Raw genomic sequence first — 24,960 nt, forward strand, 5'->3', positions numbered from 1 at the left:
CCTCACAAATTAGGATTATTTTAAAGCATGTTCTAAAGTCAGAATTTTCAAATGGACCTTTAAATTGCAAAATTTTTGTTTAAATAGTATATGAGACAAAAGGTACCTCTCAAAATTGAAAAACTTAAAAAATAAAGTGCTTGACCTTAGCTCTCATGAATTTAAATCTTAAAAATTATATAATATATAGGGTTAGGAAGTGGATTTGTACCAGTTCCACCGATTTTGGTTCCAATGGTTTCTAGTTGGTCTATCGGTTCTAGAACCGATGGGAGGCCAATAATTTAATTGGATCTAGAATTGGACCAATAAGGCATTGAGTGGAATGGTTCCCGATTTTTGTGAACCGATCCCAATCCAATTCTAGTTCTTGTGTCCAATCGACACCCTTGATATTCATATTTGCATTCGAGAAACTTTCAAATACATTTGATGGTTTTCAAAAACTGGTTTTCTGAATATGGATTCCTTTAAACGGATAAGAATATGAATCGAATATGAATTTTCAATATCCGTTTACATCTTTAATGAGGATAGAATCGAGTCATGTGTCTAGAGATAATGGCGCTGCAATCTCACAGTCTATGTTTTGTGATATTTGAAAGCAAAAAAAAGTGAGACTTATGTGAAAATAGTAACTCCCCCAATGTAAAAACATCAGCTTTTTATCTCATTTTATTGAGTTTTTCTGGTTTTATTGGGTTTTTTTATTTTGTTTGCATTCGGTCGGTCTCAACACTTGATCCGGTTGGTTTCTAAAAACCCAAACTAAAGGTGACAATTAGGCATTTTGTCCAGTATAATTCGGGTTTTTATTCAATCTAATCGACTTTTTGGTTTGGATTCCATTTTGACACCCCTAGGTTCTCTCATTGCTACTAAGGATGAAAATATATAAAAAAGGATTGAGTTAAAACCCTAAGATGGGTTTGTGAACCCTAGGATCGGTAATGAACCATCCTCTACGGGTGGAGGAAAATTTTTTTCTTAAAAAAATAATCTTTAATTATTATTATTATTATTTTTTTTCAGGTAAAGCTTAAACTACTTCTACTTGACAGAGAAGAATAAACATGCAAAAATTATGTAAGCCAAATATGATCAACAAATATATATTGGAGAAAAAAATGTAGGAGTCTCGTTTCTAAACACCACCAGTGGATTTAAACCCAAATCTATTTGTAATAGGTATGATATCCTTTTGGAGCCTCCAAAGAAAAGTTTGTCAGAGGTGTTGTAACTAGGAGAGAAGATTCCTGACTGGTTGTGTGTAGCGTGCAGCTCCTGCGCCTAGACATAGAGCCAAGCAAAATGAGCTCCAAGCCCCCATGGCAAGGTGGATATCCCCGAGGGCATGATGGTCATTTTATATGACCATGTGTCTAAACGTAGAAGCCGCACACTGCATGCGACCAGGTAGCATTCTCTTTCTTTATTTTATATAGGAGATGGTTCTCTGAGCAAGCAACATAGAATAGTGCATTTATGAAGACTATGATGCATGATAAAACAATTACATACATAGAAGGCAACAAGGTTATTTCATATGAGGAAGAGAGAGATAGTGCTAGTGTACCCTCCCGGGGAGAGAGAGCTCGACGCATACCCTCAGCCTAAAGAACCTTTTCCATTTTATTTTCATCTTTAAATATGAATGTAATCACCTGGAAAATTGAATACGTGAAGACCCATATCCATCTTATGGTAGCAGAGCATATTGTCCATAGAATATCTCTTGTATATTTATAGGAAGCAATATGAGCGAGATCAACCTGAAGCCAATTGACCCAATGGTTTAGATTTTCATGGCTCGAGTATATACCGGTTTAACTACGAAACTCCTCTGGCTCACAGAGGCCTACTCTTTTGCCCTGACTAATTAGCTTCCTTAGTGAAGGTTAATTTTTGGTTGGATTGGTAGAAATCCATAGCGTACTTGTTGATTGCAGACAGGCAGGGACTTCCAAGTGTTCTTTGGAAGTGTTCCCTAGAGAGAGCTTGGCAACCCTTAATCAGAAACTGCAATCCTAAAGTTCTCTGTGGTACTTCGATTATATTAATGTCTTAACCCTAACCATTTTAACAAGTCCATATAAACATCTGTTTCGTTGTGTGACCCCAAAAAAAAAAAAAAAGTACTGAGGGAGAGCGATTTTGAAAGCCTCAAAAAGTGGCCTACTCAAAGGATGTAGGTTAATTTGTACAGGCTATAAGAATATTACATGACCATAGATATTTAAAAGCTCACCTAGACGCTACTGACTATGAAATAAATACAAATGCCCCCCACCCCCTGCTGCTTCTTTCTCTTGGCTGCTGCTCTTATGTAAATTTGAATGGAGAACAAGAAGACTAACCAACTGCTGTTCCTTTTTATCTGGCAATAATAATGAATTTTATCCTCAAGTCCCCCTATCGCCCCCCGAGAAGTGAAGTCTCGAGCAAATTGATCGAATAAATCCAGTCACCTGCCACGAGCTGAGACACCAAAAAACACAGCTCAGGAACTAATAGTTTACAAACACCATTAGGAACACAAGAATCACAGATGCTATGGCATGCTACTGGTGCCAGTAAAGCCCTCATCAAGGGCAATATCAGCAGGATCTCCAATCCAGAGCCTCCCTTCTCTCCATTGGAATTTGATCCTCAGCTTCCCATTTGCATCAACACCAACCACTTCACCCTTGCTTGCATGTGTCTCCATACCCCATCCCCATCTGGGGGTCACCAAACCTGCTCTGATTCTAACTGTGTCTCCAACTTTGAAAGATCTCACCCTCTCCATCTCACATGCCTTGCATACCCAAAGCCTCTCCATAAAACAGAATGCTACCCAAAGCTCCCCAGCCTCCATCCTGTGCACTACTCCAATACTCGCAGAGCTCACCTCTCCCCACTGGTATGTTGGCGTCGATACAGAAGACCTCACTCTTACCCAGTCTCCTATGCATAATTCCTCTTCCTCCACCTTCTCTACCTCTGTCGGATCCAGCATCCAAGCCTTCGAGCCAACAGGTGTATATATTCTCAGCTTTCCGTCCGCATCTATAGCTGATATGGTCCCCACGCTAGCATGACCGTGACCTGACCACCCGAATCTTGGCTGCTTCACAGATAGCTTAACCTTCACACGTTGACCCACCAAAAGCCTATCCACTCTGTTGAGGTCAGACACTGGCCCCACCCACCTTTCCTGCTCCCCACAAAAACCAACAATAACACTTCCATCCCATGCATCTCCTTCGTACCCTAAGCCTTGTACAATGCCAATGCTCCCAGGTCTAAGGGATTTCCACCCACTTGCATCATCTTTTAGTTTAACCCACTCTCCAACCTCAAATATTTCCTCTACCTCAAGATCTGCAGGATCTCCTCTCCACAACCCCGATAAACCAAAGAATGCAACCCTCACTTCTCCATCAGCATGCACTCCTGTTATAACCCCTCTTGAATCAGGAGAAGCACCTCTCCATCCCCATCTTGGTTCAACAAGTCCAGCACGGAACTGGACATGCTGACCAATTCTAAAGCCTGGAACCTTCTCAATATCTGTGTAGTGGGTATGCCACCTTCCTTTCCGGAAACAACATGCCAGCTCTAAATAGCCACTATCCTGTATGCTATGCACTACAGCTAAGCTATCTTTACCAATACTGTTCCAATCATAACTGGGTCTAGTACCAAGACTTTGCTTTGAACGAACCCAGTCACCAACTTCAAAACTTGGAAGCCTTTCTGCATCTCCAGGAGCAACTCTCCATAAGCTCTCTCTCCCAGCTACTCTCACCTGCATAGATTAACCAGAAACACCACCGATTTAGAAGCAACGTACAGACACAATAGAAGAAATGAAGAGAAGGCAGCATCTTACATTCAGAGTCCCATCCATGTCAATCCTCGCAATCTTTCCAATGGTAGCTGGATTTTCATTTGACCATCCAAGCCGTGGCTGAGTAATAGATGGCATCACATGAATCTCTTCCCCCACTTGAAAAGGCTCCACCTTCTCCACGTCAGTCACAGAACAGGAGAAAGGCTTGCTTCGGAAGCAGAAGGCCACACCCATATCACCATCCTCCTCCAAGCTATGGATTATTCCCATACTGTTCCTTGTAACATCCTCCCATCCATATTTGGGGGAGGATACTGAAGCCTTCACTCGCACCCAGTCCCCAACCTGCTCATAGTGAAACAGAATATATTATAAGAAAAAGAAAATTTTATTACATCATAAGTAATTCTTTTATAGAAGTAGCGAAAATGGATGCTACCTTGAAGTCCTCCACCTTTTCCATGTCAGCAGGATCAGCTTGCCATGGTATGGGCCGATTTGGTATTTCAATGATCAGTAGACCGTCGCTCTCAATCTCAGTTATTCTTCCTACACTATGATGTGTCTCACCACCCCAAGCATATCTAGGCTCTGCAACAGATCGCTTCACGCATATTCGATCACCAATCTGTATAAATTGAGAAAAAAGAAAAATAAATAAAAAAAAAAAAAAGGAAAAGAGAGAGAGAGGGTGAAACCAACTCCTCTCTAATTAAAAATAAATTGAACATTCCCTTACCCTGAATGGTTCCACGGGTTCAACCTCCTCTGGTTCACAATGCCATGGACTCGGAAGATAACTAAGTTCCAACAACAAACTATTATCTGGTCTAATACAATAAACTATACCAATGCTCCCCGGAGTTACAGCTCCCAATCCATGCTTTGCAGATGTCAGAGATGGGCGAATACGCACCCAATCGCCAACCTTGAATTCTTCAACTCTTTCCATTTCTGCAGGATCAGCTTTCCATCCCCTAGATGCTCCGGGAAAACCAACACGTAGAATCCCATCATCATCAACACAAAGAACTGTTCCAATGCTGTCACGAGATTGACCACGCAACCCATACCTGAGAACAGGATCATCTTTTAATTAGTTTTTCCTCACCCGTGTCTTATGGGCATTACACTAGAGAAGATAAAAATTTTATCTTCAAGGTTCCTACTCATAATAGGCCTGATTTCCAATTCTCAATGAAATAACTTAGGGCTACAACGTGTTGACTCAATTACGCAAGCCTCCGTGTGATGTATTAATGAAGGCTGCAATATATCTACTGTTGAGATTTACAGAAGAATGTGGATTTTCTCGTCCATGTTCTTAAAGACAGGAGAACCATAGTTAAAGTCATTTAAACAAGACAGTATAGGTACTTAATCCGTGATCATTTGTAAGAAAAATTTTAATGTTGAAAACTTTGAATGAAGCACAATGTTTAGTAGCACAGTGGTTATTGCACGGCCTAGCAAATAAGCAGATATGAATTGCCAAATGGCACCCAAATTCAGTGCATTGGTAGGTCCGACAGAATTAGTTCCAGGCAAACAAAATTTTCCGAGTGGCAGGAAAAAAAGCTTCAAAAATTTATTGAAAAGTCATTGGCAGTGGGCATGGATGCACTCATACCACAAGGCAGACAAACAAATAAGATTATTAAATAGGAATAATCTATACATATAAATATGAATAGCCTATAAATATCAATTCTTTGTATTTTATTATATTGTATTTCTGATCTTTAAAGTTCCAGGATTTCTAATCTTTAAAGAACATAGAAGCTCTTCACCCCTACACCAAGGGAAACTACTGAATTGCTAAATGATGTTTTGCCCATGTGAGGTTTTTAGGATGTCTATCCATAACAATAGCAGTTTCCCCTGAAGATAATTTGAAAATCGAAGCGATGCAGTTTCTAGAATACAGGAAAACCTGGATAAATTATCGTAGAAATTGTTTACAGGAACCAAGAAATATTTGTCTCAAGGAAGAAATAATGCAGCTGGCTTCACAAGACACCAATTAATTCATGCATAATCCCTGGTAAAGGCATGAAAAGAGCAAGTCATGGTCTCAAAAGCACTTCAGGGTACAAGATATAATGGACATGAGATGATACCAAAACCTGGAAAGCACATCATTTTTCTTCGACTTTCTATAAATGCCTCAGACAAATTAAAGACATGTTAAGATCCTTTCTCCTCTTTAGTTTTGTTAATAAGTATTATTAGGAAATTAGCAGCCCAAGAGGGTGACATAACTCCCAGCCAGCTGGGAAAAAGCTAGAAATGAACCCAAACTTATTCGAGGAAACTAACACAAGAAGTTACATATTTCGGAGTAGCAAAAATATTTGTTAGATAAATTGCAATCCCTTAGAAGGTAGACACATAAGGAGTTCTACATGCATGAGATTTGCAGATTTAGGAAAAGATGCACTCTTCTTTTTGGACATTTTAAGAAAACACAGGTAGGGGGAAGAAAACAAAATCAAAGGTTGACCAAAAAAAATTAGTAAATCCAAATTAGAGGGAGGGGTGGGAAAGCTCACTGAAGATTTACCTCTATGGTGAAAAATCACAAAGCTTTTTTTTTCAACAAGTAGTCAAAGTTTAAAGGGGGAAAAAGAACCACTAAATTCAGGATGGTAACTCCAAAACCCTTGACATCTATTAGATAAAACCGAGGGAGATGTATTTGTAAAAGTTTAGTCTCCTCTTCTAGACAAGCTCCCAAGCGAGCTCCACCATCTTAAAAATACCAGATTGAGAAATCAACATTAGAATTAACACCACAGTCCCATTGTTGTTCCCAAGGTTTTAAGTATCTTAACATATCCGCCGATACTAATCGATACATATCTTATTTTTAGGGTACCGATACAATACCTAAAAAATTATCAATTGTATAGGGTCGATATGTGATCAGATATTGTTGCTACTTATCGATACTCTTGACACATCTCTTATAAACTCAACTCGATCAATGACTCAAAACACTAAACAAGAGCTCCTGTAAGGCATTGTAATCAATTTTATTTTGGCATTTTCAACTTGATTCCTTGTTTCTACTGGCAAAAACGACTCTAGTAGTGTTGATTTCATCATCATTTGGTAATTAAACAGCCTGCAATCAAGGATTGAAACCAGATTTGTGCAAGAACAGTTTTCTATCAAAACTTTGAATGTTTTGCTCAAATATTGATTTTTAGTGTCATTTTTGCAATGGGTCACTAGATTAGTGAAAAACAACCTGAATGATTGCATCAAACTAGGGTTTTTTTTTTTTGGCAATGAGGTGTGTATCAATTTCCCTCAAACTGAAAATGACATTTTCTTGGTACTAGTACAAGTAAGAAATTTCATGGTTTATGCATAATCAATTGAATGCACTAGTCTCGTCGTACTTTGTTCTCTTTATACATGATATATTTTACATGTTACTTATTTTAGTGTTTTATAATTCAAAACTGTATTCACACGTTTTGGTTTTTTTTCAATGAGGTGTGTATCAATCTTCCCCAAACTGAAAATGACATTTTTTTGGGTATTAGTATAAGTAAGAAATTTCATTCTTTATGCATAATCAATTGAATGCACTAGTCTCGTCGTACTTTGTTCTCTTTATACATGATATATTTTACATGTTACTTATTTTAGTGTTTTATAATTCAAAACTGTATTCACACGTTTTGGTTTTTTTCAATGAGGTGTGTATCAATCTTCCCAACTGAAAATGACATTTTTGGGTATTAGAATAAGTAAGAAATTTCATTCTTTATGCATAATCAATTGAATGCACTAGTCTCGCGACTTTGTTCTCTTTATACATGATATATTTTACATGTTACTTATTTTAGTGTTTTATAATTCAAAACTGTATTCACACGTTTGGTTTTTTTCAATGAGGTGTGTATCAATCTTCCCCAAACTGAAAATGACATTTTTTTGGGTATTAGTATAAGTAAGAAATTTCATTCTTTATGCATAATCAATTGAATGCACTAGTCTCGTCGTACTTTGTTCTCTTTATACATGATATATTTTACATGTTACTTATTTTAGTGTTTTATAATTCAAAACTGTATTCGCATGTATCCTAAACATTTCCATGTGTATCTTTACTGTATCTTATGGCTCTCCGACACGACACGTCTCTTAAAATCACCCTTCCAATATGACACCCAATACCGATACTTTTTGGTTGCTTCTCTAATCGTGAGTGGGTGTTTTGTATACTTCTATTTCCAATGTTTCATACATATCTTGTTAAATTAGATGCCTATGACAGTGAACTTCATAGCAACCTAACTGGCCAAAGTCAGGTGCCAATGAGGACATCCATGTGTGGGTAAACCCCATAGGATGACATCTTGTAGCAAGGTGACAGTTGTTTTGATAACCTTCGATTCCCTTTCTTGATTCTTGCCCTGGTATTATATTCTCTTTCTCCTTTCTGTATAATATAATATTATAATTCTCACCATTCATTCAAAAGAACAGGGCTAACTGTACTAGGGAGAAAATATGACCAATCATGCGAAAATGTCATGCTATACTGTCAGGTTGTCTATGTGCCACGGCAACTGGACATTGATTTTGAACGACTCTGACTTTTAAGAATTACATAGGAAAGCTGACATAAGTATTTATCTTAACCATGTATCTAATATCAGGTCAACATCAACAACCAAAAGGTGGGAATAGTCGTCACGACGTCTAGGTGACCCAAGGCATTGGAGAGGATCCAAAATCAAGGCAACACCAACAAGGCGTCCAAGGTGCCTAGACACCTAAGCAACGCCTTGACAACTATAGTGGGAAGGGTGGGGGAACAAACTTGCTATCTTGGCACTGTTCCCAAGAAGACTCCAAGAGTTAACATGTATACAACAACACCGATTGAAAACAAACAAATGCTAGGCAACCAACAGAAATAATGCAAAGAAATAAATCAAAGCCAGAAAGATTCAGCTTAAAGCTTCAATAGCAACTATAGAGCATCAGACCTTGGTTCTATAACATCAGCTTTAAGTTTCACGTGTTGTCCTCTGTCCAAGGGTATCACTTTTATGACCTCATTTGCCAAGACACGAGCTTCCCCAGAGCAAAATGATACAATTAGATTGTCCCTGTCCTCAACACTCTGCACAAAACCAACACTCTTATGTCTTGCACCTTGCCACCCATATGTAGGAGTGTTCACGCTTCTTTTGAATTTCACCCAATCGCCCACCTCATATCTACCCACCACCAAAAACAAAAATTAAAAAAAAAACCGGCATGTTTACATGATTAGAAAAGTGAAACACTTTATAAAGTGCATATGACAATATCATTAATAAAGAAAAACGTCAAAAGAATCATTCACCAATAGAAATGCAAGAAAACAACCATTTTTACTCACATTGTAGGAGACAGATGAATTCCCTTATTTGCAAGTGCTTCTATCAGATCTTCTGAAATCCATTCTCGAGGCAGGGCTTCTAAGAAGTCGCGTAATGTCCGACCACTACTCCCATAGAACCATTAAATTACTCACAATATAATACTAGCCATCACTAATCCTATTTTGAGTGTTCAAAATGGATACAGAATCTAAATTGAGAAAATTAAGAAATAATGAAACCTAATGAAAAACACCAAGAAATTAAATGAGGTCAGCATTTCAAGTAGCTGGTACTTGCCTGTGGTTTCTTGCTTCAACAGCAGCATCTGGATAATCCAACATGACAACAATCCATTCAAGATTTTCACGTATCATTTTTGCCGATTCAGCTGCTATATGAAAAGCATTGTCACCTTCATCATCCTGCCATAATAAACAAAGGCCTTTACATAAGCACATGTCAAGATGTGTCTACTCCAACTAAATGCAGAGGGGGTGGGAGGAGAGGATGTTCAAAAAAAATCAAGCTGCTAAGGCTGCTAGCTAAAATCTATGATCTGAAAGAACAATGTAATAGCTGTTAGAAACTGAAGAAATAAGAACATGAAAAGCAAGGGGTCTTGCAGTACCCAGTTTGGACCATCACTGGTACTTCATCAAGGTTATTGTGACATGTCCTGGCAGCCATGTGTGTATCTAGCTTATTGTATCATGCTGAGGAGCATGTGCAGATGTGGTAGAAAGGTAAAGTGGGTCATTGGCTTTTCGTTTTGGTATATTTGATTTCCCTGAGTGTTAAGTGTCTAGGGGTAATTTGGTAATTCTCTCATTTAGTCAGGTTCATTCGTGTTGGATAGATCCTATTTTATTTGGTTATTTTATGTCGGGCAAAGTTATCCAGGGCAGCCCATCCTGATAAGCTTCCCATGACAGCCAAAATATCTGCCACGTGGAACTGTGGAAGATTGGATCAAGCCCAATGGACAGGAAGACCTCATGGTCTCCCATCCACATGTCAAGTTTCAGCTCAAATGAAGTTTGCCAAGTGGAAAAATAAAGCTTTGAAATCTAGGGACAATATAATGTAAAGCTAAGTCACAAGTGACTTGGCTCCAAACATGATCAACTTTTAACACTGTTAACAGAAACAGAATACAGCAAGCACAGACACTGAAATTGATTACTCAATTTATCTGCAATGGGTATCAAGTATGTGACCTATTAACCCTTGACAAAGCCCAAGGTAATAGGCAAACACTAGGGGTCAAAGACAGATCAGAACTGGTCTACCGCAGGTACAGGAAACTAGGTTTAAAACCTCAGAAATCAAGAACTTCAGATACAGCAGTATACAAACTTGGATGGGCTTTAAGTTCCCATCGATTAGGGGTCTCAAAGGATTGGTTATTTCCTCCAAGTTTCAGCCAAAGTTACTGGCTGGATTACAAGATATCAATCAGTCACAAAAATAGAAAGTATTCTCCAGAATTATTAACTTAACTGAGATAGGTCAACTCAACCATTGGATCATCATCCTCTGTCAGGAAATTGTTCAAGGTTTTCACCGGAAATCCATTTCCCCTTCAGCCCTCTTGAAGATTGACATTCACAAAGCCTTCCAACTCCATTCGTTGGGACTTCATCCCCAAAGTTCTTCTTAAGATGTCCTTCCCCCCCCCCCCCCACCTTTGTCAACTGGATCCACTTTTGTATTTCTTCCCCTCGGTTCTCCGTTCTCCTCAACGGCAGCCCTGCGGGTTACTTCCCCTCCTCTGCTAGCATCCGCCAGGGATGCCCCCTCTCCCCCTTCCTCTTCTGCCTCTCCCTTGAGGTCCTCTCTCGCAGTCTCCAATCCAAAACTGACCTCCACCTCATCTCCCCCATCCCTAAGTGCAAACCCACCAACCTAACCCATTTTGCTTTTGCCGATGACCTCATGATCTTCTCCAAGGCCGACCCCTCCTCCATTGAACACATTATGTCCTCCCTCCACCTTTTTCAGGGGCTTTTTGGTTTGCGCATCAACCTCCTTAAATCCCAATTATTCATTGTTGGGGTTCCTAACTCAACCAAAGCAGACCTTTCCACCATTACCGGCTTTCCCATTGCCTCCTTACCTGTCTGCTACCATGGCCTGCCCCTCATACCAGCTAGACTCTCGGCCCATCACTGTAACCCCATCCTTGACCTTCTTCGCAAGAGACTTCAGCTTTGGAAAACCAAACTTCTATCCTACGCAGGTCGCCTCGAGCTTATCAGATCGGTTCTCCAGTCTTGCTATATCTATTGGAGCGGTGTTTTTGGCCTTCCCAAGGCTACTATCAAGGTTGTCGAGTCCATTATGTGTGCTTTCCTCTAGAAAGGTGTGGACTCTGCCAGGTTCCTCCATCCCAAGAGCTGGTCCTCCATTTGACTCCCTAATTTGAAGGAGGTCTAGGTCTCAGAAGGATCAAAGATATCAACATAGCTGGTTCTATCAAGCTGCTATAGAAGCTCCTCACCAACAAATCTAGTATTTGGACTTCTTAGGTGTACGCAGGGCCTCTTCGTAGAGACTCTATTTGGACTGTCAGGGCTAGTCCGGACTCTTCCTGGATTTGGCGCAGAATTCTTCAAGTGAGGCACATAGCCAAGGGTGCTATCTCTTGCAGGATTGACGATGGGTCGCAGACCTATCTTTGGCTCGATAACTGGCATCCTTCAGGTGTCATTGCCTCCATAGTCAGCCCCCGTACCATTTATGAGTCCGGCTTGGACAGATTTACCCCAGTGGCTTCCATCATCAGCAATGGCTCATGGTCCCCCCCACCTCTCTCCCCCCCCCCCTTGCAGATCTCTCTAGCTCCATCCCCTCTATTCCACCTGGACACAGAGGCAGAGGAGACACCATCTTATGGCTCCCCTCCACCACAAGCACATTCAGCTCCCACTCCGCTTGGGACATAGGTAGACATAGAGGGACCCATTGTCCTTGACAAAAACTGGTCTGGTTCAAAGGTCACATCCCTAGGCAGAGCTTCACTACTTGGCGTGCCAAATTGCCTCCCAACACAAGCCTTCCTCACCCACCGACACATTCAAGTCTCTCCTAGATGCTGCCTCTGTTGGAATGGGCACGAAGACATAGACCATCTTTTCTTCACTTGCCCCTTTGCTGCCTCCATTTGAAACCAGGTTCTCCGCCATTGTTGGCCTGCTCGTAGAAGGCCTCTTCCCCTTTCTCGTGAATGAGTTTGGAAACACATGACTTTTGGTGGCAACTCGATCTGTGACACAGTTGGCAAGCTTGCCTTTTGCTCCACCATATCTCACATTTGGATGGAGCGTAACATTAGAAGATGGACGTCCAACTCCCGCTCTTTCGACAAGATTTGGAAGGCCATCTTCTTTGATGTTTCATCTAAAGCTAACTCCCTTCCCCTAAGTAATGTTAGGGATACCCCCCCAAGGAACAGGCTTATTGTTGTCTCCTGGGGCCTCCCCTCCACCATTTTGAGCCCTACCTAGTCTCTGGCTAGCTTCGGTTTTGTTGGCCCTCGGGCTTGTATATTTCTCCTCCCCTTTTCTTCGTAACTAAATTTTTATTCATCCAAAAAAAAAAACCATTGGATCACCACCAAATCAGTACCGAAGGGTCTGGAATTCCACCTTGATCAGCAAGAGTTGTCGGCAGCAACTTAATGGAATATAATCAGTTGACATATTGAACTCCAGCAGTAGCTTATTATAGTCTCGATTAACCTCAGACTTGCAGGGAAAGTAATTCAGAATAGGGTGTCAATAGGAAGAAGAAGAATGGAGGAAAGAACATAGAAGGGTCTCTCACCCATGGCCTTTCACCATAGCTCTCTCAGAGCACCTGGCTCTCTCAGCAAACTGAAACTCACAGCCAAGCATAAAGCTTAAATTCTTTCAATTCATTGGAAGAGACTCAAAGGCCTCTATTACATATAGTGCAAACTTACAAAACACGGAAATAGAAAGCAAGTAAAAAAGGAAAGTCCTAGAAGCCTTTTATAAGGAAACTTGAGGCTAGTTCCCTAAGAAAACTAAAATCAAACTAAGTCTTAACTAAGCAAACAAAGGCTGAAATAAAATTAGAAAGTAAAATCAAACTAAATCTTCAGCCAGCTGTCAATATTGGCCCCACAACACTGTTCTTCTAGAAGCCTTCTACCGCAAGGAAGTATTACAGCCAAAATATCCATGCTGGGGCCACAGCATTGTTCACGTGAACAGTAACTCGTGGTACTGTTTGCATGAACAGTAACTTCTTCTGAATTGTTTTTTTGTCAATTTCTTCTTCAAGCTGCAATTTACATAACTATAGGGTTGCATGGACATACACGGACAGCTCAAAAGATAAGGATGCATGGACATAAATGGGTGGGAACTTGATTGAATTTAAATAAAAAATTTGACACATGGATAATCCATAAAGCATACAACTAATCCAATGTCTGTTGGCCAAAACCAACTGTTCATGTGGCTCCAAATGGTGGATGGTCCAGAGAAGCTTATCATGATTCATGATGCACGGTATAAAGGAAATTTTGCCCCTTTCTTTATCAACACCAAAAGCACAAAGTTGAAGGCAATAAGAAAATACAAAGTCTAGAACAGAAACTAACCTCCTTCCCCATAAACTTCTAGATGAAAGGAAACCATCTGTAAATATCGATGCATCTCAAAACGTATTCTCTAGTGGATGTTTCTAATGTAAAGGATTTCACTGTGAGGTTTTTCTCTATTCCATGCAAGGAAGTATTATCTATATGCCTCATTGGTTCTTTAAGGAGTTTCCATGCAAACCTGCAAACTAATACGACTCAAGTCTAGTCCAACCATGGTTCAAAATTTTGCGATATATCGCCGAAATTTTGGTAATTTTGACACTACCAAGACGAAATGGGCTTCCGAAATGAAAAAAGTTCAAGTTTCGTAGAAATTTCGGTATATTTCGGTAAATTTCGTAGAAATACTGTGTATTGAGTATTGAACTATTGACTATTGTGGAATTTATGAGTTATGACTTATGAACTTATGCACTTGTGACTTTATGAGTTTAAACTTTAAGGTTTAAACTAAAGGCTACATTTGACTTTATTTTTGTTTCATTACTTTGTTTAAATTTCTTATTATGTCTTTTAGTACTTAAACAATGTGTATTTAACTATTTATAAATCAGGGTCTGACCGTATACTGTCAATTAAGGGTGCAAACCCAAAACACCACTTTGAGTTCATTTTTTTTGCAATATGAACGTTTAAATGTGTTTATTTAGCTTAAATAAGGATGCAAATGAAGTATCAGGCCTTAATATGGGCAAAAACCCACTGAGATGGAGTGCCGAAATATGGCAGAAAAAATACCATATTTCGGCAAAATTTCGGTATATTTCGGAAATCTCGACCAGCCCGAAATGGCGAGATGAGACGAGATTTTGAACTATGAGTCCAACTAGTTGTAGTCCAATCTAGTAACTGGAACTCATTCTATCCATTTTTTTTTTCTGCTCTTCTAATTTCACAGTATGCACTAATCACAGCTGTTCTAGATTAAACTTTATGTTACCCTGGCATGGAAAAGGATACAAGGTGCAGCAAAGATTCCATTTCTTTCACTTGCTTAGACAAGTATCGAGCATGGGTATGGCTCAATTTGAAGTGTTCAGGTAACATAGATTAAACTCTATCAAAAGCATCAACTTTGCGCCTGTCTTTCTCCTATACTGCAAACCCTAATACAGCAACCTAAACTCACCTTCAGCTATGGAACTATTTTTACCCTTAAGTTGCCACTCAATCAGAGAATGCTTAGATGAACCTAAAACCACCAAAAAAAATCAAAGCTATTGCAGCTGCGACATTAGTTCAGATATCCTGAAAATTCACTTTAATCAATTGAGGCAATTCAAACCCTACATTAATCTTCAGGGCCTACTACTTTCTCAATTTGCAGGTGGCACGTAAGGACAGGTGTATATAACTCCTTCTCAAGGGCAACTCACCCATTTCAGATGTAGAGATTTTATGATCTCTATGAGAGCTATATCATGCCAACATGAATTGAAGTGAAACACCCACTATTATATCCCATGCCTACTTCAAATTCTTGTTCTTCTTCATACAATGTTATAGAGTCCCACCACCGAAGTAACTGGGAGAAGGCAGTCATAAATTTCAAGATAATAGTTCCTAATGACTACTAGAAGCATAGTTGTCACAGTGTCTAGGCGACCCTATGCCTTGGAGGGGGGAAATCAAGGCACCCTTTGGACACTTAGGCATTGTCACGGCGTCTAGATGACCCTAGGCATTGGAGGTAGGGAAATCAAGGTGCCTAGGCGACGCTTTGACAACTATGACAAGAAGTGAAGGAGCTCTAACAACAAAAAATTTAGGAAAACCCTTGATGACCAGCAGCGGACTGATGTTTAGAAATAAAACTACATACAACTAACAGGATGCTCTAACATAGTCCCATTGAGCAACAGTGAACTTATTTAATTAAAAAGACAACATGGACTAGTAGCCTAGCAGGACGTGATAGAAGGTACCAACCGTACCATACAACCACTTAAGCTTCCCCATCAACTTATAACAGTATGGATGCAAGAGACAAAAGTGAGGAATAATAATAATAATAAATAATGAATAAAAAAAATAAAACTAGAAGAAAAAATGTGGTAATCATAATCCAAAAACTAATATACCTGTAAATTACAATCTGCTCCAAAAGACAAAAGCAACCCAACACATAATTTAGCACCTCTGAACAGAGCAACATGAAGAGGTGTAGTATTATGCTCATTCCTTACGTTCACATCAACTCCAGCATCAAGAATAATCTACTCAACCAAAAATAAATAAATAAAAGACACTTTGTCAGCCTAAAATTAGAGAGAAGTTCACAAGAAAGTTCTTTTGTTCTCAAGTTAAATAAAAGCATATTCCGACCAGGAAGTCATTTATCTTACCTTGACTAACTCAACATCATTAGCAATAGCTGCTACATGCAAAGCTGTTCGCCCATGATGTGGTTCCTGGGCAACTTGGGTAGTTGGGTCAGCCCCAGCAGCAAGCAATATTCTTACCAATTCTCTACCCTCTAAAAGGAACACAAATTCAATAAATGTCAAACAGGAAGCTTAGTTAGGAAAATAGACGAAACACAAAGAATGGAAGCAAAGCAAGCGAGCCAAGGAAAGAAAAAGAAAATTCTTAGGCTATGTTTGTTTGGCAAGAAAAGTAGAGAAAAGCAAAAAATAAGACAAGAAAAAGAAACAAAATGTCATTTTCTTTTCTTTTCTTTTCTCTCTATTTCTTGCCTAACAAGCATAGCCTTGCTTCCTTGTCGTGTAATTATTAATACGTACAATTATGCAAACTATCTCCTACATCAATAGCAAAAGAATATTTTCCTTGGCAGAGAAATTTGATTATTATTGCCACGTGGAAGCCTCATGCAGCCATTCCAGCTATTGAGAGATAGGGCACAAGTCAAATTCCAGGGCATCTCAAATGCATAGCAGACCATGTATAGACTGTTGTATCTTAAGCTCTAAAAATTTATCATAACCATTACCATGTTTCCTGATTGCTGTTAGCAATAACTTCCATTAGAAGTGATTGACCAAGTTGCACTTTGTAAAAATCCTAAGATAATCAAAGGGGATGTGAACAACAAGCAGAAGATGATTAAAAGAACAATCCGAACAAGAGCTGCAACAGAAAGCTGAGTACCAGCTTTCCAGTGATTATTGACTTAAAAAGGTTCACGTTTTTAAACAACAGCTGTTGCTTGTGAATTAAACAATATACCAAAACTTTAGTGCTCCATATCAGAATAATCACAGAGTTCTATTCGAGTCCTTAAATTTCTTTTAAGTCTTCTTTGCTTTCTCTATTTCCTTTAGCTAGGTAACCAAACAGAAATGGATGGTATGGATCCAATTCGTGATGGAGAAAAAAGTGACTGGATGGAAAGATGTTGTTTATTGGAATATCTGTATAAAGAGATTTTGGATTTACATGGAGGGAGCAGATATAGTTTCATATAATCCTTCCATTTTTCAACCTCAGGGTGTAAAGTAATAGAGGAGAAGGGACTACCAAGGATATCCTTCCCTTCATGGTACAAGATCTCGCCGAGATCTTGAAATTATCTTGGTTTCGCCAGGTCTCGAGAAGAGACCAGTGGCGATACAGAAAAATTACAATATCTCGATCGAGATCTCGACACTTATCTCGGTCTCAATTTGACTCGGGACCAAACCAAGCTATAAAAAGACACCCTCTCGGCGGGATTTCAACCTCAACTTGAAATCTCGCCTCTCTCGCTTTGCTATGAAGGAAAAACACTTGGAGGTGAGGGTTTTGGTGCTTTTTTTTGGCAAATCTCACCTCAACTAAAGATTAAGCTTGGAGATTCAAGATTGAAGCTTCAACATCAGGAGAGGGAGCTGTATTGCATTTGAAGTGAACTTGTATTTGTTTAATCTATGTGATGCAGAATCATCACCAAATAGGGTTTATTTCTTCAGAAATAGGCCTAGGGCTGGGTTATATACATGTTGGGCCTTTGTTCCCAAGGGTTTTTTATGTAATAGGCCACTTTAATGAGCCTAAACTAGGGGTACATAGGTTGCATACGGGATTAGCCCAATACTTAGTTATTTTTATGTTTTTAGATTGAACCGGTTTAAAATTGGTTGCATCCAATTGGTTCAATTGGTCTAATTTAAGTGAAGTGTTCCTATTGGTCAATAGGTCCTTATATCCTATTGGCTAGCATGGAATCTTCTTTTAAATTAATTGTTTTAAGTCAGATTCTTTTATTTTAAGTTAGTAGGGGTAGTTAGGACAGTTTACTGTTTTAAATTAGTAGTTTGATTGCAATTAGATCCCTTCCCCGATTTTAAGTGAAGAGGAAGTTAGATTGTATTAGGACTTGGCCTTTGGCCTTTATTTATAAAAGGAGAAATCGTGGGAGGCTCCCACACAGAATTTTGAATTTAAAAAAAGACAGATATCGTGGCTGCTTGCTGCTGTTCCTTGCTCCCTTGTGAGTGTATGCATCCTTGTGGATTTCAAGGTGGAAGGGTGGGTGGATTCCTGCGACTCCTTACGCCGTGACGGCTGGGAGGATCTCTCTTCGAAGGTGGTTTCATCCTTCAAACATTCAAGCTACTGCCGGTGGATTCTAGTGTGAGTTTGAATTTTAATTTTCGGTTTTTATCTTTGCTTCCCTTCCCCATTCGACCCCCTTTTCTTTTTCTGTTTTATTTTCATAGACCCTAGGAGGATCTCAGTTCTGCCCAGATCTGTTTAGCCATCAGAAATCATCCAAACTTTGACCACAGCCTTCTCTCACCATTGTCTATACTCGATCCTGACTGCTGCCCCATCCCTAGTTAAAACCCTAATTTCTGTAAAAACTCCATTAACCATTAAACCCTGAAAATTACAGATTCCACACTTCTAACCATCAACACCCTCCCATATTTGGATCGAACCTCCCTCTCACAATCCCCTAAACTCAATCCCAAGCCCAGCCCTATCCATCCATCTAAACCCTAGCTTTAGTGATTTCCCTAATTTCTAAAACCCGAAACCCTAACCCTAATTCTGCAGGAATTTTAAATTGATCCAAATCCTATTTTTTTATATCATAATAGTCCCCTAGACCTGCTGATCATTACCCTATATTACTTTCATCCATAACCCTAGCCTAAACCCTAGATTAGCCTTAAATAGCCCCAAATCTTCCCCAAACAATAGACTTGATCAGAATCTGATTTTACCTGGCTCCTAGTAGGATTATCTCCTATTCTAGGACTACATTACTATGTCTCTTTCAATGTTTCTAACAATTATCAACAAACTGTCGAACCATCACCATGTATGATTATGAATATGATGCCTAATGCTTAAATGGCTTATGGTATGATGTTTATTAATTCTTAATGCCTATTTAAGTTGTTTTACACCTCTTCCTTAATTATGTGTTCTAAATATTGTGTGGAATAGCCTAGGGTAAACCTCGCGTACGTTGTAGACTACCTAGGGTCCGAAGTCAAAGTACCATATTGGGTTTGAATTTGTAAAACCTAATGTTTCCATTGTGTTTAGAAGGCCTAAAATAAGGTGGATGCCAAGTTTCAGGACCTATCTTGGCCATATGGCCACCAAACCCCACCACCAAGTTAAAATGGGAAAAAATACACCATCCTGCCCGGATTTTGGCAGAACTCGGTTTCGTAGGCTGGCGAAACCGAGACCTAAAACTTTAGTGCCCTTCAGGCATCCACCAGTAAAGTAGTCATCAGGTCATGATTATATGATACAGTTACTATTGCAGTATAAAACTAGGAAATGCAATTCTAACTATAACATCTTCTTTATATTTATTGGCCCTCAAATCAAGCAAGATATTTGCACTCAAGTAACCCAGACAAATATAGCAGATGCATACTGTGCTGGAAGTGCTCTGATACTTCCTAAAGATAAAATAAATAACAGAGACATCAAAGTTCATATTTTCAATTCAAAAGGAGCATCAAACTACCAGTTGTTAACCAATCCTTTTCACAAATCTGCCAACGTTTTATAACAAGAGATGGACAGTGACATTGATTCCCCCTATTTCTGATAAATAGAGGGAGCTGTCTCCTTCTCAGGAAATGGGAAGCCATAATTCACTTTAATGAATACAAGTAAAAATCAATAGCATTGTATCCTTTCTTATAAATAAAACTTAAAAGGGGTGCAACATGGGTACTCCCCAGGATATCATCATCCTAGTACTATTCTTGCCCAAGCACGCTCAACCATTGAGCTCTAGTTACTATATGTCACAAAGGATTTAACTTTTAACAAAGTGAAAAAGTGAACATCATAGAAAGATAGCTGTCCCTAGGATGTGCAATGGACAGTAAAGATCTTCTTTTACCTCACATGTTCAAGGAATTTGTGTCAGGAGCATCCATAATGACATCTTATGTCAATGAATAAAAAGAAGATAGAATTACCACAAAATAAGTTTCATGCTCAGAATTAACTATCCTGCATTCAGATAATACTAATTTGAATTTGATGTTCCATCACTCCTACGTTCTCACAGTAGCCGGTCATTTGACCAGAAACTCCATATTGCTGTTCCTCAAAGTTCCTACAATTTGGTGAATATTAAAAAAAAAAAGAAGTAACAAATATCCTCCCCACAAAATTCTATTTGAAGCCAAGTAAAAATATCCTCCATAAAATCAGAGGTCAAATATTCTCCATTTCAACACTAAATTTGAAACTGACAATCTATCCCCTTAAGTGTAAGATTTAAAAACAGAAAGAGAAACCCTGAAAAGCATCCTCCCTATACAAGGCCAGCAGAAACGCACATACCCATTGATGGAATCAATGCATCCCTCAAAGAGGGTTCTGAGGTGGTTCTAATTTAGATTGTAAAAACCAGTATCACTACAAGATAGAGATAAGAGAGACAAAATTCTAGAATTAGGAGAAAAACACATACAACAAAATCAGCAAACCAGATCAGGCTGGAAATCTGGTCAAGTTCTCCTTTTAGAGGGTATAAACTTTGCCGAAAATTCCAGCAAGATCCAATGGCCAGATCTGCATGTAGACAAGCCTACTGAAACTAGGATAGGTCAAAACCAGTCAAACTAGGAGTCGAATGACTGATCAGAAAACAGATTTCATTTTCCCAATAGAAGTACACTCTATGATAATGATTTCAGATGAAACAAAACATTAAACATCATTGTTAGAATGGCCTTAGAAGTTCAAACTAGCAAGAACCAAATCCCACTTGGCGTAGGGACTATGGTGTTTATGCAATAGATTCAGAAACTAATATCAGATTAGTGATTAGAATAATGTCCACACAGGTTTTCTGAAACCAGAATCGAAATCAAAACTGTAAAGTACGAATTCCAGCAATCCTAGAGAGAATAGGAAAGCCTTTGTCATAGGAACAGACTTGAAATCAATTGCAGGAAATTGAAGACCAGAAAACTGAATCAACAAACTTCAAGAATAGAACAAAAGAATAGGAGAACAGTACCTGGGCTTGCCACCACAAGGTATTGATTGGAATCACCACTAAGTGTTCCTGGAATCACCCCCAGGGAGCCTACTGAATCACCACAGTAGAGAGCATTCTAAATCATCACAGAACCAAAGGCAAACAAGCCAAATCATTACTCAAATTCGTGCACAAGGCTGTAGCCTCTAACAAACTTATATAGAAGACTTGAAAAAAAAAAAAAGCTCAAATACTCAAAAGGAAAAACCTAAAGCAATCCTAAACTGACAAGGAAACATACACTGACTAGGAAACTGACTCAAAACAAGACTGGACTCATAGAATCTTAATCCAGCCTAACTAAAACACTTAACAACGTTCTTGAAGAAGATCTTGTTAACGCAGTTCGTAGTTTCTTTTATCAGCCATCTAAGATTAGAAGCATCAATCATCTGCCTTGTTCCTAAGCATGAGGGGGCCGACTCTGTTTCTTCTTTTCACCCCATTTCTCTTGCGAATCTTCTTATAGATTTATTGCAAAAATCATTGCCAATAGACTTAAGTTGGTAATTGATGTTTTTAGTGAGTCATAATCAAGCAGCTTTTATCCCTGGTAGGAACATTGGAGATAATATTCTTTTATATCATGAATTGTTAGGGATTTTGATAGGAAAAACCATCGTGTTGTTGTTCTCCTTAAGCTTGACATTCATAAAGCTTTTGATTCAATCAGATGGGAATATATTGATTATCTTCTATCTGGGATGGACTTCCCACCGAATTTCATCTCTTGGATCCAGTCATCCAGTGTTGCATATCATCAGCTCATTTTTCTATTTTGGTCAACAGATCCCCTCAGGGTTTTTTTAATCTAAGTTAGGAATTCGTCAGGGTTGCCCTATCTCTCCGCTACTTTTCTCTATTGCAATGGAGGGCCATTCCAAAATCCTAATGATTAGAAGTTAAAACTGAGGGAAATTCCATCCAGCCAAGCCCTAAATGCAAGGCTTTGAAGATGACTCATTTATCGTTTGCTGATGACCATATGATTTTTGCCAAAGCCTCTCTTTTCTGTCAGCAATTTCTGAGGCATTAAATATTTTCTGTGACGTCTGGCCTCTCCATTAAAGTCCAAAAATCTCTTCCTTTCTTTGAGGGTGTTTCTGGCGATCCGAAGCTCAGCTTAGAGATATTTTGGGTTTCCATGAAGGTCATCTTCATGTTACCTATTTGGGTCTCCTGTTGATTTGTTCCAAGCTTTTTGCCCATCACTGTTCTCTTGTTCTTGATAGGCTTTGGAAGAGACTTCACTTATGGAAGAGAAAGATCATCTCGTTTGTTGGTCGTCTTGAGTCTATTAGATCAGTTATCAGAATTCTTATATTTATTGGTCTGGAGTTTTTGGTCTTCTAGCTTCTATTTCTTCCAAGTTCTAAGATTGAGATTATGTCTTCTTTTCTTTGGAAAGGGCAGGAGAGCTCGAATTTTCTTCATCCCATGAGTTGGGTTAGGGCTTGTCTCCCAAAAGATGAGGGTGGGCTTGAGCTTCGTAGTGTCAAGGAATCTAATATTGCTGGCATAATTAACCTTATTTGGAATATTACATCTAAAAAGAAGAGCATTTGTGTTGATTGGGTTTATTCTAGATACCTCAAGTCTGGCTCCATCTGGACTGCCTTGTGTCCTATGAATGCTTCCTGGACCTGGAGAAAGATTCTTAAATGTAGGCCAGATTTGGTATGATTTCTATTTCAATTTCGGATTGATTTCATGAAATAGTCAACAATTTAAAATTGTTTTGGTAGTGGTGGTGGCGTGGAAGTGTTGGCCGTGCCAGTGGGGTGGTGGTGGTGGTGGTGATGGTGGCAATGGTAATGGCGTTGAAGTGGTGGCGATGGCAATGTTTAAAATCGCATTTCATTTCGTTATTTCGGTCGAAATATTGTATTTTTCTGCAAGGTTTCAGTAGGTAATTTCGGTGGGTTTTAGGCTATATAAACACATCTAAATGTTCAAATTGCAAAGATATTCACCCAAAATGGTGCTTTGGATTTGCACCATTGATTGGCAATATACAGTTGAATCCAAATGTATTGATCACCATACAATGTACATAACCCCTATTTTTTTAGATTTTTGTTGTAGGACAATCAAAATCTTGAAGCAGAAAAGTAAAAAAAAAAAAAATCGACACGTGAGGTTGTAGATCGGCCTCTGGTGTTTGACATATATTAATTTCATCACAAACAAACATGTATTGATCATGTTTTTTTCAAAACAACATTTTTGGAGAAAATGGTTTTACCTGAAATAGTGGAAAGGCTTCACTGATGTGCTAAGAAGGTCCAATACTGACTCCCCCCAAGTGCTTCCGGTGTAAATGTGGCAAAGATGCGAAGAACAAATCAAAAATTGCCGAAAATGAGTGAAGGATGAAGAAACAGGACCAAAAAACGAAACACAGGTCCCTTGTGAGCTCTCGGTCGAAATTTTGACTGAGAGTCACAAAATTTGGTCTTTTTATAAGGTGGCTTTGTAACATCTTGCCGATAATTCAGCGAGATGTTACAAAGTCTCGAAATCTCGTGAAATGATTGAAATATCGATCGAAATTTTGCATTTTTTCAATTCGAGCATGCATTTCGTTTTGACCATGTCGAGATACTCGAAATTCTCGAGATCTCGACTGAGATATAACGAGTTTTTGTACTATGGGTGGTGGTGGCAGGGTAGTGGTAGCAGTGAGACCATTAAAAGGAGAAGAAGAAGGATGGTGTTTTAATTTTAACATGAAATTACTACCTTGCCCATCAAATTAACCATGTGCTCATTAAAGAGCAAGAGTGAAATCAAATGAAATAGAAATTCTGAAACAACTCCTCAGCTATTTCAGAATTTCTATTCCACTTGATTTCACTGAAATAAGGTGTAAAAATCAAACTAAACAATTTCTGAAATAGAAATCACCCCTGAAATTGAAATAGGAATCGTACCAAATCAGGCCATAGCCATCTTGTCCGTGATTTCATCCAAACAAGTATTGATGATGTTTTGACACTTTCCTTTGGCTTGATAATTGGCATCCTGATGGTGTGCTCATTTGTGACAGAATTAGGTATGATGTTAGCTCTGATAGAATGGCCAAGGTATTCTTCCAGTATCTGTGATGGTACTTGGCTTCCAGGCCCTAGTAATTCTAATAAGCTCATTGACATTTGGAGTAAACTTCCCAGCATTAGATTGAGATCTAGAGGTAGTGAGGACTTAGCCCATTGGCTTGGTAATTCTTCCAAGAAACTCTCTTCTTTTGCTTGGGATTTGGTGAGAACTAAAGCCCATAGAGTTCCTTGGTGTAAGATGGCTTGGTTTAGCTTCAATATCCCTAGACATTGTTTTATTGTTTGGAGAGCTATGACCAATTTGCTTCCTACTCAGGAGTTTCTTCTTCAGAGAAATTTGTCAATCCCTAACTGTTGTTTTTGTTGGAACCCTTTGGAAAGTGTGGATCACCTATTCTTCTCTTGTCCTTTCTCCAATTCTATACGGAAAGGTATTCTTAGAAAGTGTTGATCCAATCCTAGAGTTATCCTTCTTTTTTATGCAGAATGGAGATGGATCTTGAAAAACTTAAGTGGCAAAACATCTTGTGACACCCTTGGCAAGTTGGCTTTTAGTGTTGTGAATTGAGATT

The 24,960-nt window shown here is 39.0% G+C and overlaps 1 protein-coding gene across 2 annotated transcripts in view; it reads right to left on the reverse strand.

The window, feature by feature from the left end:
• Positions 1-2,152: 2,152 nt before the first annotated feature.
• The window catches only part of LOC122669879 (E3 ubiquitin-protein ligase KEG), a 48,216-nt gene continuing 25,408 nt past the window's right edge, over positions 2,153-24,960 (reverse strand). For both annotated transcript variants that reach the window (XM_043866759.1, XM_043866758.1), the window contains exons 8-16: positions 16,204-16,334; positions 15,940-16,074; positions 9,523-9,647; positions 9,243-9,347; positions 8,845-9,078; positions 4,575-4,908; positions 4,275-4,463; positions 3,875-4,180; positions 2,153-3,790 (exon numbers count right to left, since the gene is read on the reverse strand). In XM_043866759.1, coding sequence (XP_043722694.1) covers positions 2,552-3,790; positions 3,875-4,180; positions 4,275-4,463; positions 4,575-4,908; positions 8,845-9,078; positions 9,243-9,347; positions 9,523-9,647; positions 15,940-16,074; positions 16,204-16,334 — 2,798 coding nt within the window. In that variant the 3' untranslated portion in view covers positions 2,153-2,551. The remainder of the gene's footprint in view (positions 3,791-3,874; positions 4,181-4,274; positions 4,464-4,574; positions 4,909-8,844; positions 9,079-9,242; positions 9,348-9,522; positions 9,648-15,939; positions 16,075-16,203; positions 16,335-24,960) is intronic.

This window comes from Telopea speciosissima, chromosome 7 (assembly GCF_018873765.1).
Source record: "Telopea speciosissima isolate NSW1024214 ecotype Mountain lineage chromosome 7, Tspe_v1, whole genome shotgun sequence".
Classification (NCBI taxonomy): domain Eukaryota; kingdom Viridiplantae; phylum Streptophyta; class Magnoliopsida; order Proteales; family Proteaceae; genus Telopea; species Telopea speciosissima.